Consider the following 16226-nt stretch of genomic DNA (forward strand, 5'->3'; position numbering starts at 1 on the left):
ACACTTAGCAGGCTACCCAGTTCTTCTCATGTGCAGTTCTGATGGCTCTGAGTTCATACAGAAGGACTGTTAAAACAAATTAAAAATAGAAAAGGCTGATGCTTAGACTGAGCAGAGAACACAAGGTAGTTAAGATAACTAAGCAATGTGACTGGGATTGATCAGGTTTAAGGTTCCATTTACACAGTTTCATATTCGAGGCATCTTGCTTACTGGTCCTATTCAGGACAGCAATAAGAGTTTTCTACTTAGTTATCTGATATCTAATAGCAATGACAACAGTAACAATAAAACGAAACAAAGAACCCTCAGCTTTAGATCAAATATCAGTAAGGGGTATCACAACTTGATTATAAATTCATTCTAGAAGAAAGCTATATTATAAACATCATTAAAAGATCAGTTCACAGACCATTTCAAAGACACTCAAGTCAACACTGTAAGAAACACAGCTTGGGTTAGAGAAGTACTAACAATGCCTGGTCTGCTCACGCTACCTGAGGTGTAATTTGCTGCTGCATGCCTGATCTCATATTGATGCCAACAGGAGCACTTGCTGCAAACTGGTTCAAGATAGCTTGACGATTCTGGTGTATCAACTAGAGAAAAAATGGAAATAATGAGATATATTTCTATATATAAACACAGAGCATCGCCCTTTTAGAATAGCACAAACTTTTTATTGATTACTAAGAAGTTTATTGTGGGTTTAGGAAGATTATTTCCCACGTTTATTCGTCAAAAGGTTGGCAATTTCTAACATTTATCAATATTTTTTCTTACAAAACTCTAAATATGGCAGAGCATTTAAAAGTAAAATACAATAACACAACATATATGTATATGTAAACGTATATAAACGTATGTAAATGCATATATGCTTAAATGCATACACATATGGACATGTGTATGTATTCTACTTTTAAATGCTCTTCCATATTTAGTGTTCCGCAGTGTTTATACATACATAGACACACACAAATGTGTTTATTATGCTTTTAAAAACATGTTAATACTTAGTTTATTTCACATAAGTACAGCGCTGGACAGAAAAGAAACATTAGCCCCAGGTCTTAAACTGTTGTGAGTAAAAAAGTAAATATACAATAGGACACATTCTATAAAGGTCTGAAAGATGAATGGAAAAGTTGAGGTACTTTTGACTTGGAAGGTATCTGTCTGATGGGTACATGTTTGGGGAAAATCCAATGTGATTTCATTAGCTGGAGAGAATTATGTAAGAAACAAATGGTCTGAGAAAATGGACTATTTATTTAACTAGAAGAAGTAATTACTTTAGACCAGCATTTCCCAAATTGGTGTTCTAAAGAACATTGTTCTGCAGGATATTAATAGATGTGCCAGGAAAATAGCAGGCTGTGCTGTACTAACATTGGAAATAACGGGTTACACAAGGTGAAGCAGATTTCTTTACTGTAGTAATTCTATGAGCCTTTAATTGCCCAAAGCACATTGTGGAGCTCTAAGAAGGGATAAACTATGCAATTTATTTATGACAAACTTTTTTCCTGACATATTATTATTATCTCCTAGAACAATCTTCTATGTAACACTAGTTTTGAAGATGCTAACTATATCAGGCTTAGGATTCCAGGTCATAGGCATGCCTTAACTTTCTCAGGTAACAAAAGTATCTTTAGAAGTGATACCTCCTGATAAACAAGCTATAGCTCAAATGATTTTTTGCTCAATAATTTGATATGAAGAAACTCTTTAGAGAGATAATAGTAACAATAATATCAATATTATTCTGTGTTTATATGGCTCTTTATGATTTGTAAGTTACTAATAAAATATACTGATATATTGATATATTTTAATACACTTAATATATTTTAATATACTATATGCAACTTGAGAGAATCCAAAGAGCTTCAAACAGTGATTAAATCTCTCATCTCCAAAGAACTCAATTCTTAGCTCTAGTTTCATTAATTTTTTGACTTTCATTATATTAAAAAATAAATCTATTTTAGGGGGGAGGCTCAATATAATATAAATATTAAAATTATAACTTTTAGGCACTGTGGAATATGATAAAACATCCAGAATCACTTCAAAAATAGAGATACCCATATCATGGTTTTAAAAGTCAAAGAGACTTTTAAGTATGAAAATCTACATACTTCTTAAACTCAGCAGAACTTGGATATAAATTTAAATAAACCATCAGTTTCACAAAAACTTATCAAAAACTTAGTATATGCAAGATACTACATAAAGTTTGAAGGCTAACAAAGGTGAGCAAATTTCTGTCCTCTGGGAATTCTCTGTTGAGTGGCAGAGGCCAATACAGAGCAGTGCAATGTCCAAGTGCTATGTGGCATGTATAGAGATATGTACAGCAGCACATAGGGAGCAACTAACTTAGCCCAGGACGGGAAGGCAGGGACCAAGAGCACGAGTGTGCACAATGGGACCCTGAAAGATGAGAATGCCAGGTGGCAAAGAGGATGACAGAGTTAACTTGAGGTAGGAAGAATAGCAAGTCTAAAAACAGGAGAGATGGCAATGAAGATAGGTGAAAATACATTAATACTTAATGATGAAGAGAAGTAAAACTGCCCAGAGAGTGGGAGCTGGAATTCCACACTTACAGCTTTATATATTCTTTGAATTGTGAGAAAATGTGAGAATGAAATGGGTGAGGGATGGAGGAAAAATACTTCAGAAGTAGTAAAAATGAGAAAACAATCATAGAAAACAAATTAAAACCTTAGAAAATAAAGGTTATTTTTAGCAGTAGAAGGAATTATTCTAAATAGCAGCAATCTACAAGCACTTTCTGTTAAAGAAAAATCGATCTATTCCTGCCCTTGGAACAACTCTGGTTCGTTTTCCCCTCCCTTTCACTACCTGTGTGTATGACCTGACTACAACTGTCTCACTCTGATATGCCTTTTCTCTCTGATTACTAAAATGCCACCCATTTTCCAGCAAGCAGGTCAAATTCTACTTCTTCCAAGGAACTCTTCCTAAAAGGATTACCATATCCTTTACTTCCTGGGGAATCTCAACTTTTGGGGGGTTAGGGAGTGGGAGGAAAGGGGCTGGTAGTTCTTAGACCTGTTACACAAATTCAAATGCCTATAAAGGCCAGCTTGAAAGGATTGTTGTATTGCAAAAGGAGATGTGGGGCCTGAGACTAGTGGAAGAGCACAAACTCAGCCTATGTGTATAACATGCACACACGCGTACACTCACGCAGTTCAGGCTCACTGTAATCTGTCTGTCTGAATGGGTTTTTTCCCCGATGCCTTAGCAAGAAGCCCTTCTACAGAAAATCTAAAAGATGATCACATGGCCAAGAGGTTCTCAGCCAGGGGTGATTCTGCCCCGTCAGGGACCGTTGGCAATACATGAAGACATTTCAGTTGTCACAACTTTGGGAGAGGTTGCTACTAGTACCTGGTGGGTAGAGGCCAGGAATGCTGCTAAACATCCTTCAGTGCACCAGAAGCCCCCCTTAACAAGAATTATCCAGCCTCAAAGTGTTAACAGTGATGAGTTTGAGAACCCTGATCTAGCCACCACATAAATTCTTGCTAAGACAAAGAGTTCTTTAAAGAAGCTTATTCTTTCATCAGGCAGTTTTCACCGTCACAAAGTTTTGCTTTTTAGAACTTAAAAAAAAAGAAAACCAAACTCTTCGATCTACAGTTGGTTTAATCCATAGATGCAGAACCTGCAGATGTGGAGGGCTGACTGTATACTACGTTTTGAATACCCCAAGCTGATTATAGGTTCTGAAAGTTACCTGTATCTTTCATTCTCTGTGTTCCTCCCAGTACCTAGCATAGTTCCCCTAAATATGTTTTGTGAAAAATTAAATACAGGGGAATTATTAAGCATTTCTTGTTCTTGTGCTTTCCAATGATAAGTGACAAGTTATGATAAGAAGTAGCTTATCTTCAATGCTCAGGACATATTACTATTCCTTTTCACTGTTTCTCTTTCCTTCCTTCTCTTCCTTCCTCTGTGTCCTTTATCCACTCCAACGTTTAAAAGATTATTCCTTTCTTTGTTATCCTACCACTAAATTTAAATGGAATGGAAGCATATTTTATATTATTTATTATTGTATTGAATCTAACTTTATAATAATAGCTAGTATTTATTAAGTGTTACTATATGCCAGGCACTGTGCTAAGAGCTTTACATGTATTATTTCATTTAATCCACACATCACCTATGAGGTAAAGGAATTATTTATTAGATTTCTTTTTACAGATGAGGAATCAGAGGCTTTAAAAGGGCAACTAATTAGACTGTCAACCCACCTAAGATAAGGTTAGAACTAGGACGGGAAACGAGAGCTAATTCTTAGCATCTGATGCTGCCTCTCTAATAGAATACAGCTCCTTCTTTCTCCTCCTTCCTCCATTAGTAAGGCTCCAGGGAATTTCTTTAAATACTTTTTCTTTAACCCAAAGCAATACAGACATATGGCTAAAAAGTACAAAAGATTAATAAGGCAAGAAGCAACAATCTACAGCCCTGGTCCCACTTCCCAGAGATAATACTTTTGACAACTGGTTTTTTGGTTCCTGATGACTGTAGCTGCAGCTTATACAATCTTAAATATTTATGCCATTATACCTACTCACTACTTGTTATGAGAGAGAATACTTAACCCACCCACAACTCCCAGGACCCCCAAACTATCCTTTCTTTCATTCTCCTAACAGAATAACATCACTAGACTTCACTCACTCTAACTTTAAACAACATAAACTTTATTTTCTGTTCCAACAATCATAAACAGTATCTCCTGATGCTCTACTTTAGAAATAAAGCTATGTTTCTCTTTATTAATAATTGTATGATGTTCATCCTAAATATTTTTTATCTTAAAAATCAGAAGTAAACTGCTTTTAAACTGTAAGTGTCAAAGCACTTTGTTATGAACCAGCCGTCTTTAACTGAATGAGTGTCCCTTATTCTTATTCTAGCAGACCAAGAATGACTTTTTGAGTCTTTCATAAAGGTTCTAGGAGTGTACTTGACACCTTTATTATAGCAATTGGGCTGTCTTATTACAGAGAGAATTAGTACATACCTTTAAGAAGGATTACCTGCAAAACAAGAGTACTCACCTGCTGTTGTCCCTGTAATCGCTGTTGAAGCTGAAGTCTAAGTTGGTTGGGTGCAGCTGGAGGTCTGTTTAGAGTTTGCCTGGGCTGCATGCCCATGCCAGGTGAAAAAGCACCTCGGGGAGGTGTTACTTGAACAGGCATAGTCCCCAGTGAAGGTTTTTGCCTGATCATGCCTTGGAAAGGGCTAGAGAGATTGGCAGTAGGTGAAGGAGAAGAATAAGGCTGGGAATAAAGGTTGGGCCTTTCCTCCATCATCAAAGGTGGTGTTGCTTGTTGCGGTGGAAATCTCTCTGATAATACATCTAATCCACCTCCCTGTTGGAAAATAAGCCAGAACATTTTTCAAATAAGTTTCTGCCAATAAATTACATGCTTTTCTATAAAATTTTAGATCCAAGACCATGTTATCTCTAGTTTCATCATAATATATTCATGCTGAATTCATGAAGCTCTCCAGAAGTTTGCTACTTAAAAGAATCACTTATAAAAGTTACTTTTAAATGGAGTAATAGATTAACTGAGATGTTTAGTATCTCAGTAAAGAGATGAAGGTATCGTTAAAATAAAGGCCCTAAATCAATTAAATGAAGCTACCAGATTTGAAAAGAACCTCACTGCAAAGCCTGAGAATCAACAAATGTTACATTTAATAAGAAGTAGATCCCTGAAGGAGGGTTTAATTATGTATTTTTCTATCTCAAATACAGAATTCATGCTTTTATCTCATTTGGAAAAAAATTCATAGCTGACCTAACAGAATGTCAGAGTTATGGCTTTCATACTTCTGAATTATTAGTCACTGTAAGAATAATAATTTAAGTTGTGGCCTGTTGTGTGTGTGTGTGTGTGTGTGTGTGTGACTGAACATAGATTCATGGGGCATAACTCACACTTTTTCTGCATTCTGATATGTATTCTGCACTATTCTACTCCATTAAACAAATGCTGGCCATGACGCACTAAGTTGACTTTTTTAACCCCCAAGTCTGAAAAATATTAACCTGGAAGTTGGAATGTCATGGAACATACAGGCTGAAACATATAGGGCCTAGCATGAATGAAGGATAAATTAAGTCCTAAAATTAGAAGTGATGATAAAAATCTGAATTCTATTCTGTGGGGAGCTTTTAAAATTATGTTCCACAGTGAAAGGCCAAAACTCTCTAATTCTAATTCTAATTATTATGATTTTTTTGTTTAAAAAGCTTATTATTTATTATAGATTTTGATAACTTTCATAAGGGTAAATTATAAAACAGCTAAAATACAGTAAGAATAATACCAAAAAATCCTGGCTAAAAGATCATTTTTTAACTTCTCAGGACTATATCACCTAAATAATGTCAACTTTAATAAATACCTGAACAAGTTTGTCAATTCCCAGAGCTCTGTCCAGTTCAGCCAGCTCAGTTTCATCTTTGCCACTGAGAAAGGATACCAGCTGCTCAAGAAGAGCCTTCTCATCATTTCTTCCTTCTACTGTTGTTGGTGGACAGAGAAGCTCATCTAATTGTGAACTAATACACTGGCTGCAGAATCAAAAGGTAAGAAAGTTTAAGACTGATATAGCAAATGAGTATTCAGGATTAAGAATGCAAACAGTCTCATACATATACATATATATGCACATCTAGCTCTAGAAAATTCTCTGTTGAGATGCTTTTTCAATCAATTCTTATGCAATGAAATTTTCTATACTTAATGTGCAGAAATTTATGAATGTTGAGTATGTAGCTTGAATATATTTTTCATTATTTTGTCAATCATTGAACTTTGTTTTCATATTCTTCATGTTAGCTTATAGTTTTGCCCGAAAAATTAGCCAGTTAAGAGAAAATAATTTTTAACAAAAGTAAAAAATAAAAATCAAAAACTCAGAAAAAATCATTTAGCCTATATCAAGATTTATACTGCTTACTCTATTTATTCTGCGGGTGCCGTTAATTATTGATAATTGAACCATAATCAAAATAGTACGTATTATATTAGTAAACTTTCAAAGATGACCAAATCATGTTGATGACATGATTACCATTTATAAAGTAAGTAAAACTAGAAAAATGAAATATGCTTAATGTTAAGGGACAAATCATTGATTACATGCAGAAAATATGTAGTCTCATCCAAACTGATACCAACTGATGCATAAAACTTAGAAATATATTAAAAATAATACTAGTACTAATGCTACTAATATAATTATATAATTAAAAGGATTCTTCTTTTGGGAAGGTAAGTGGGACTACAGTTCACAGTTAAGGCTCTATACCATGCTCAATACTATCGACTCATCCTTTGGTTGCTATATGTGAGATGTACTCTATCTGTTGGAATGGAGCTACCTGTGTGGATTAAGTTCTAATCAAGTGATTAAATTCTAACCAAGATGGGACACTGAGTAGATGTAGAAAGTACTTTCCCTTCTTATATGTTCTTGCTCCAAACAATGAGAAAAGCTGGGCAAAATAATTATATAAATAACAACTCAAAATCAACATAATTGTTGTACTGAGGCCAATTCATCCACAGGTCCCAGAAATTTTATGGTAATCAATCAAAGCAAAATAAGAGATGAAAGATAAAACAGCAGCTGCATACTATATCAATCTCTTGGTAATTACAATGTACACTAGCCTTGTAGTCATGCAGTATATAAATCTGTTTGATCTGGTGTCCTACTCCATCCATTTCATTTCTATTAATATCTCACAAAATACCAATACAGACAAGAATCTAGTTTGGGAAAAGTAGTTCTTTGCTGTAGAAGTTGGTATCTGATACTTTTTAATATACAAAATGTATTACTCACTCTTCTGGTTTAGTCTGATTTACAGCTGTCACTGTATTATTTGCCCATGGAACCTGGTCACCTGTTCCTGGTTGTCCAAATTGGTTATCAATTGCTTCCAATTCTAGCTCAGGTAATCCTGGTTAAAGAAGAAAAGGTAACAAGTCAGGACATATCAAATGGAAGATACAATGATAATATTTTCCAAAAGTAATATTGTATAGTAGAGTGAGATTTCTCCTATAAAAGACTACCTCAATGATACTAAGGTCACTTATTCAGAAACTTAAGCTATCTAGAATGTGGCCACATAGTAAGTAAATGAGCAAGTGAGAAAAGGAATCAAAGAAAATCTGATGTTAAAAGTTTGTACATATTACCATCAGAGAGTCACTTAGGACTTTGTCAGAAATTATTTATTTTAAAGATTACTGTAACAGTTTTAGTTAACTTCTTTTTCAACTATAGCATATTAGAATATGCTGTAAGTAGGGACAGTGTTATCATAAAATGAGAGCTGCAAGCAAAAGATAAAACATGTTCTATAAAAGGCAGGAACAGAAACTAAAGGGCACGGCAGTCTGGGGTCATTTAGCAAATGGACAAGCTCTACAGTTGTTAACTGAGAATATAGCTATACAATAACAGTATAATAATTGATGATTATAATGATGACAAATAAAAAAAGGCTGAATTATGTTTTATAATGGAAGAAAACAGTATACACATTTTAGCTTTTGTGTGGGCAATTTTTTGAAATCTTTGAATATTTCTGTACTATTTATATTAGGAAAAAAACTGTAAATATCCTAAATTCCAGAAATTTACTGACTGATTAATGAATTATGCTACAGATATTTACAATATGCTGATAAATGAACAAGAAAAAAGTATAACCCTAGACATTATGTTCAGGATGATTCTCTTTGTATAAGCTATTTCATATATATTAATAGAAAAAAATTCTGGTAGGCTGTATATCCTTGGTAGATCTTAGGTTGTGAGATTAACAACTACTTTTATTTTCTTTTAGTGTTTCTAATGGTTATTTGTAATCTCTTAGAATGAACAAAATTCGTATGTTGAAGCCCTAACATCTAGTACTTCAGAATGTAATTATTTGGTGACAGGGCCTTCAGGGAAATGATTAAGGTAAAACAGAGTCATTTGGATGGGCTCTAATTCAACATGACACAGCAAAAAGGAGGCAGTCATCTGCAAGCTAGTGAGAAAGGCCTCAAAAGAAACTAAACCAGCTAACCCCCTAATCTCAGATTTATAGCCTTCAGATTGTGAACAAATACATTTCTGCTATTTAAGCTACTGGTCTGTGGTGTTTTATTATGTCAGTCCTAGCAAACTGAAAAATCCTAAAACTAAAACTAAAAATGCCTTAGTGCCTTAAGAGAAATGTAGTTAAGTAGAATTCCTCATTCTAATGAATGGAGAGTAAGTAGACTTAAGGATGACCCCAAATTTTATTTAGTGCTGGATACTGATCATTATTAACTAAACAAAATATGTTAGGCTTTTATGTGAAATATACTCAATGTTTAGTATGAATGAAATACAGGAGTCCATATAAAAACACATTCACTTCTAAATGTAAAGTACCATAGCTAGTAATTAAACTCGTCTTCCCTGTCATGACAAATGATAGAGAAATCAAATTCTGTAGGATTCTGGAAAAAAAAACCAAGACAAACAAAAACCACCAAACAGCAACAATAGATGGTGATGGGAAAGTAATCACTTAATTCCTCTCGTTACTTAAATCAGGAAGTTCATCAAAGAAGATTATCTAAAGCTGTTCCATTGCTCTGCTCACATTCCTCAATCCTATTCCATTGAAAAAATCTAACCTACACAAAATAATTGTATTTAAGGGCCAAAGAAAATTTACATGGCTGTCTACTATCAATACTGAGTATTATAAGATAGTTTATTTGACTCAATAACAGGACATAGCATCTCATTTTAGTAATATTGATGGGAAAAATGTTAAGAAAACAAGTTGGATAAAATATTTTTTAAAATAAAGTAAGATTCATGTGTTAAATTTGATGACTAGGGGGGAAAACCCCAAACAAATCAATCATTGATTCACTTAGAAGTTTCGTTTGCCTAGGCTGATGCTTAAAAGAAGTTGGCTCTTATTCTAAAAGTCACGTCATCCTTTTAGGACTTCCTTTAGAAACTGACTTCTATAAAAAATAAATAAATAATTGAGGATTTGCCGGAATGTTTTATGAATTACACAAGTTATCTCTCTTTGTCCAGGGAATAAACATACTATTTTTGGTCATGTTTGTGTCCCTACTGCAAACATGAGTAAGTATGCATATGTTACACAAGACAGGCACAGTAATTTTTAAAGGGAAACATCAATGCATCTACTAGTCATTGTGTTGGAGAGAGGCAGCTGATGTGAGGGTAGAAAAAGCTCTTAGGGATTCCTGATCAAGCTATTAATGCTTTTTTAATTATCTGTGCAAAGGACTCAACATCATATGTTCTCCATTTTAAATATGGTTAAAAGAAAATGTTTTATCCTTATTAGCCACAGTGATCCCAGGAAAAAAAACATTATTAAAAAAATTTAAATTTTTGCACACAAAGTACAAAGCACTGTCTAGCCAGGAGAATGGCTTTTGCACATTTTATTCCACTGAGTTGGTTCAGTATATAGTGATTCTGATTTTCACAGTTAATTTTCTTCAGCTGTTGGTAAAGAGGCTTCTGGTTCAGTTTTGTGTTACATTTGGCTGTTAACTATGCACAGCAGTTATAGTATTTTATGTGACTAATTTCTCACTCTACAAAAAAACTATAAATCAGTAAGATAAAAACTGAATGACCCAATAGATAAATGGTTAGAGAATATGAACAAGTCACATAAAATCATTGGAAAATGATCAGTCTAATTCACAATTAAAGAAATACTGATTAAAACTACACTGAGATACTTTTTAAAAATCCAAAAGATTGGCAAAGATGAGAAAGCGCACAATTCAATTTATTGGAAAGGATGTGTAGAAAGAGGAACATTATCAGTTAGAGTATAAACTGGTATAAGAAGGGCCATTTGGCAAAATCTATTTACCCTTTGACCTAGCAATTCTGCTCAGAACTTACAATTCAGATATACTCTCAAATGTGGTAAATTATCTCTACATAAGATTATTCATTATAGTTTTATAGTAGTAAAAGATGCCTACCAACAGCCACAACACCTAAAAACAACCTCAAAACAGGGAAATTAAAATGGATTTTTTAAGTAGTGAAAATGTTTTATGTGAAATTCATTATTTTTAGAATTATGCAATACTTTTAATGTACTACAGATTAAGAAGATTTAAAATATAATCATCTTAGAACGTGTATATTCACGGAATATCAAAACCTCAGGAGGTCATTCACTTACTCCAGTGATGCTGTCAATATTCAAATATTCTTGGAATTCTTCTAGAGCTGTCTTAACCAGTATACAAGTCCTTCAAGAAAATATTTGTCCTTATAACTACATCTAATTTTGGTTCTGATTACAAAAAAAATTATTCTTTTTGTATGAACACATTTGGCTCCAAATAAATTCACAAAACTTCTAAAGTAAAATCCACCCTGAAAGGATAGGAATTTGAAGACAGTCAAAGGGACATACCAGAGGTTTGAAGGTACTGCCAAGAAAGCACCTTATGCATATTTGGATCAATATCCTCCTAAGCTGTCTCTTGATGTGCTTTGCAGTACATTTCTAACACAATTATTTAAATCACTTGGTCACACTGCCTGAGTGTTTGTGTGCATATAAACAACGTGTTTTAAAACCAGGCCTACTGAAATTTAAATCTTGGTTCTGCACATACTAACTGGATAACTTTGGGTAAGTTTTTATCTGTGTGTGTGTGTTTTCTTTTCATTTGCTAGATCTTAGTTTTCTCATATATAAATAGAGCTAAGGAAAATTTCTAGTTAAATGTGACAGATTTGTCACCTATTATTTTATTCCCCCTCCAAAATTACCACTGAAATAAAATAAATAAGAAGGGGAAAATAAATCTACAGCTGAAGGAGAGGCAAAAGCAGCAGCATGACAGCTAAATAGAACAAGGAAGAATTTCTGAAAGATAAAACAGATGGAAACTAACTCATGACAAAACTCAACTAAACTAAAAAACTTACATCAGGACAAAGAGAAGATTTTCCAAAAAGGGACGTTTTCTCAGAAGAATACCAGAACAACTCCAGGCTCAGTGGTCATTCGAGCGGGTAAAGGAACAGGCCATGGGTGATTGCCAGGATAATTAAAGGACAACTGAACAGCTGCCACCAGGCCCTGCTCTGAGTGCAGCTGACTCTGGCGTCTGCCCATGGGATTAAAGTGGTGAGTACATGACTCAAAGTGGGAGTTCTGCCCAGGGAATCTCCCAAAGTGGGTGCGAGGGCTGCCATGAGGGATTTCCCCAGCACTAACCCCCACTCCTTCACAATGACAACTGAGAAACAGGGCTTCTATAATCAGAACCTACATTCACTGCCAGAGCAAAAGGGTTTCTCACTTTAGCTAAAGGAATACTCTAGCTACCAAGATGTGTCATTCTAGGCCTTTTTCAGTGTATATGGACAGAAAGCCCAAATTCACCGAACAGTCAAGAAAAGTCAACATGAGGAAAGAAAGATAGCAAATTTAACAAAGAAAGAATGAAACTTGGAAGAAAAAAGGATTGACAGGAAATGAGCTCTGAAGTAAGTATGCTAAATTTATCACCACACAGATATAAAAGTCTATCATATCCCCAAAGAGTAATTCTATGAAAAAAATTGCTAGAAATTAAAAACATGATCACTAAAATTAAAAGAATTCAGTACATGGACTGAAGAGCAGACTGGATATGGTTGAATATTCAGTTTTGATCTGGAAAATCAAACACAGAGACTCTCTCGGAATGCAGTGTAAAAATGCAAGGAAAATAAAAGTATGAGAGAAAAGATAAGCGACATGGCAGATACATCAAGAAGTTCTAATGGTGTATCTCAGGTGGTGAAATATGGTAGTTAAATTGTCCTATGTGGGACATTTGCACTTGACACAGTTCAGCTTAAGACTGAAGTAAAGAAAGACTTGATTAACCGTGGTTGGGCACAAGGTTAAGACGTGGAGTCAGCCATTTGATAACGGACCCTGGCTCCAGTGAGAGAAAGTGGTGGGCAGTGCAGAGGCCAGAGGGGCAGGGAAAACAGAGGCTGTTCTCTTCCCTTTATAAGCTATTGTATTTTTGTCCCCATCTTCTTTTTTCTTTCTTTTGCCTTCTCCAATCCTTTGTTCTCTTTTCCTTTCTCCTGCCCAACTTGTTTCCTTAGGCTCATGACTCTTGAAATAATTTTCTTGTCTATATCAAAATACTGTAAACTGGCTTTCTGCGGATGTCATCCTCTCCTTCATTTACCTCAGTATCTTCCCCTCTGTGCTTCTGGCCTTTGTCAATACTATGGCACAAGTTTTAACAGATACTGGCCTATTTACATACTTTTTTACATGAAGCTGTATTTCAGGAGGGGAAATCTCAAGAGAGAAAAAAGAGCTATTTGTGTCAAGACAGATTATGAATCACATTCCACTTTCACAGACTTGTAGAGCTAGAAGGCACTTCCTACTTTTATTGACTTTAATTTTCATCAAATTAACACATATACATAAATATAAAGTAAGAACTAAAAGATCTATTATGAATAAAAGCAGTCTTCTGATCCTTTGGTTACTCCCCTTCCAACAGAGGCGACCATTCACAACTCGGGTAGCTGTTTTCTTTGGCATTTGCCTAATTATTTCTAAAATATCTCCATTTTAGATTTCTGACTCCTCAACACGACAGAGTTTTAGTTCTCCCACATCTACACCTCTTACTACCTCCTGTGTCCCCAACTCCCTAACAGCGATCACAGTTTTTTACAAAATAAAAATTAATATTTAGATTCTTATGACTATGCAAATATTATCAAGTACTATGTTCAAACATTCTTATATCGTTTTTATTTTTCTGGAGTTAGCAATTACCTTATTTTTTCATTTTCCTGTTTTTCTAGGAGAATTTGTCATCTGCTTCAACATTTTTGACATAAACCAGTAATAGTTCCTATAAACTGAGGAGGTTTCATTTCTCCCTTGGAGGCCTCCTTTTCAGAGGACTCAGGCTCCCTGTTTCAGTCTACACTGGTTGTTCCCTGGTCTTGTTGACCACCTATCATTCCTGGACTTCCTTTCAGATCCTCTGTTTTCCCTATAACTTTGTAAGTTTCTCTATTTTGGCTTTTTCGCTGTTTGCTGAAGTACATCCTCTAGGACCTTAACTAGAAAAGGTGAATATACCATGCAAATATCTGAGCCTTTTTATATCTGAAAATGTTTTTATTCCACTTTCATAACTATTAGACATTTGGATGCCTAACTATAAGTTAGAAATCATTCTAACATCAGATATTTCTAAAGTAACATTTATTGAGGTATAGTTTATATACAGTAATGTGCATCAATTTTCAGTGTACAGTTTAATAAATTTGGCAAAGGTATAAACCCACAACCTTCTATCTCTGTCAAGAAAACAGAATATTTCTGTCACCTCTAAAAGTTCCCTCAAGCTCCTTGGCTGTCAACCTTCCCTACTTCACCTGACCACTGGCAACCAATGATCTAGACTTTTCTCATTCAACATTTTTTTCAGAATAATTCATGCCATGTACCAGTAGCTTCTTCCTTTTTATTGTTGAGCAGTATTTCAGTATTTCATTTTATAAATAAACTATTTCATTGTTGATGAACATTTAGACTGTTTCTAGTTTGGGGCTATCATGAATAAACCTACTATGAACATTTGTGGTCAAGTTTTTTATGAGCACATGCTTTCATTTCTCTTTCTCAAATACCCAAGTGTTGGATTGCTGGGTCACATGGTAAGTGCATGTTTGACTTTAACAGAAACTGAACAATTTTCCAAATTTGTTGTACCATTTTACATTCCCACCAGCAATGCAAAAGCTCAAGTTGCTCCACATCTTTGCCATCATTTGGTTCTGTCAGTTTTTAAAATTTTGGGTACTTCAATGGGTGTGTGGCAGTATTGCACTTAGTTTTAATTCACATTTTTTTGGTGATTAAAGACATCTTTTTATAAGCTTACTGGCTACTTTCATAACACCTTTTTTTTACAAAGTTTATTTTAAAATCCTTCGCTCATTTTTAAAATCGGGCTATTTCCCCTATTAACATTCTGTATTAGATGCAAGATGCATTTGTTAGAAATGATGAGCTAATATATTGATACATATGCATTAACTAAAGCCCACAGTTTACATTAGGATTCACTCTCTGTGTCACACATTCAATGGATTTTGACAAATGTATAGTAACATGCATCCACCATTGCAGTATCATACAGAATAGTTTCACTGCTCTAAAAATCCCTTTTCCCCCCAATTTATAGGACTGGTATTCAAGGAAGACAGTTTGGGAAACAATCTGACCTAGTATTATGTTTCTGAAAGACCTACTATGGAATGTTCTGGGTAAGAACACAAAATTGCTCTCCTTAACATCAACTTCTCACCTTAACATTAATTACAAAAAAGTAGAGGTTATACTATGACCAAGAACACACATGATAAGTGAAGTTCATGTGTCTAAAAGTAATTGTGTATTACTCATAGTGGCATTAATGAAAAGATATTTCATTCTCAACAAACAAAAGGCCTGTGCAGTAATGGTGAGAGACAAAGCACTAATCCACATTATCATCAAACATTTAAAATGAGGTTCTGTCCCCAACACATACTGTTCAGCCTGGAAGTGGGTCTGGCAGTGGTGGACTGAAGTGAAGCTGGCAGGATTTCCGACTTGACGGTGACACTGGTGACTGCACCATCCATCCTCTCTGTCTCACATAAGCCTGGCAATTGTGCTGCCTTCTCCAGCGTGGGTAGTAACTGATCAAACTGGTCCAGGTCAGCTGTAAACTAAGAACGGAAATGAAAGTTAGAGGAAATATGTTCTTCATTTTTACCTGAAATGATGTAGAAAACAAGTCATTCCTTTAAACTATATGAACTGAGTGACTATGAGAGAATAAAGAAAGAAGAAATAATTAGAGAGATTGGGGCCTCAGATGAAATAACATTACTTAACAGTGGAAAAACTGGATGCTTATGATATTAATATACTGCAGGATATAAGATAATACACACACATTATCTTGGTATAAAATTTATACATTGGAAAACTTTTGACTGAACTGGAAGGAAACATCAAAAGTACTGTTAGGACAGGAGCA

At 34.7% G+C, this 16226-nt stretch overlaps 1 protein-coding gene across 11 annotated transcripts in view; it reads right to left on the reverse strand.

Annotated features, from left to right (window-relative positions):
• NCOA1 (nuclear receptor coactivator 1) overlaps positions 1 to 16226 on the reverse strand; it is a 212411-nt gene that overhangs the window by 25375 nt on the left and 170810 nt on the right. For all 11 annotated transcript variants that reach the window (XM_072938138.1, XM_072938139.1, XM_072938130.1 and 8 more), the window contains 5 exons: positions 15732 to 15912; positions 7927 to 8044; positions 6478 to 6646; positions 5118 to 5432; positions 498 to 599 (listed from right to left, as the gene is read on the reverse strand). In XM_072938138.1, coding sequence (XP_072794239.1) covers positions 498 to 599; positions 5118 to 5432; positions 6478 to 6646; positions 7927 to 8044; positions 15732 to 15912 — 885 coding nt within the window. The remainder of the gene's footprint in view (positions 1 to 497; positions 600 to 5117; positions 5433 to 6477; positions 6647 to 7926; positions 8045 to 15731; positions 15913 to 16226) is intronic.

Source organism: Vicugna pacos, chromosome 15 (genome assembly GCF_048564905.1).
Source record: "Vicugna pacos chromosome 15, VicPac4, whole genome shotgun sequence".
Lineage (NCBI taxonomy): Eukaryota > Metazoa > Chordata > Mammalia > Artiodactyla > Camelidae > Vicugna > Vicugna pacos.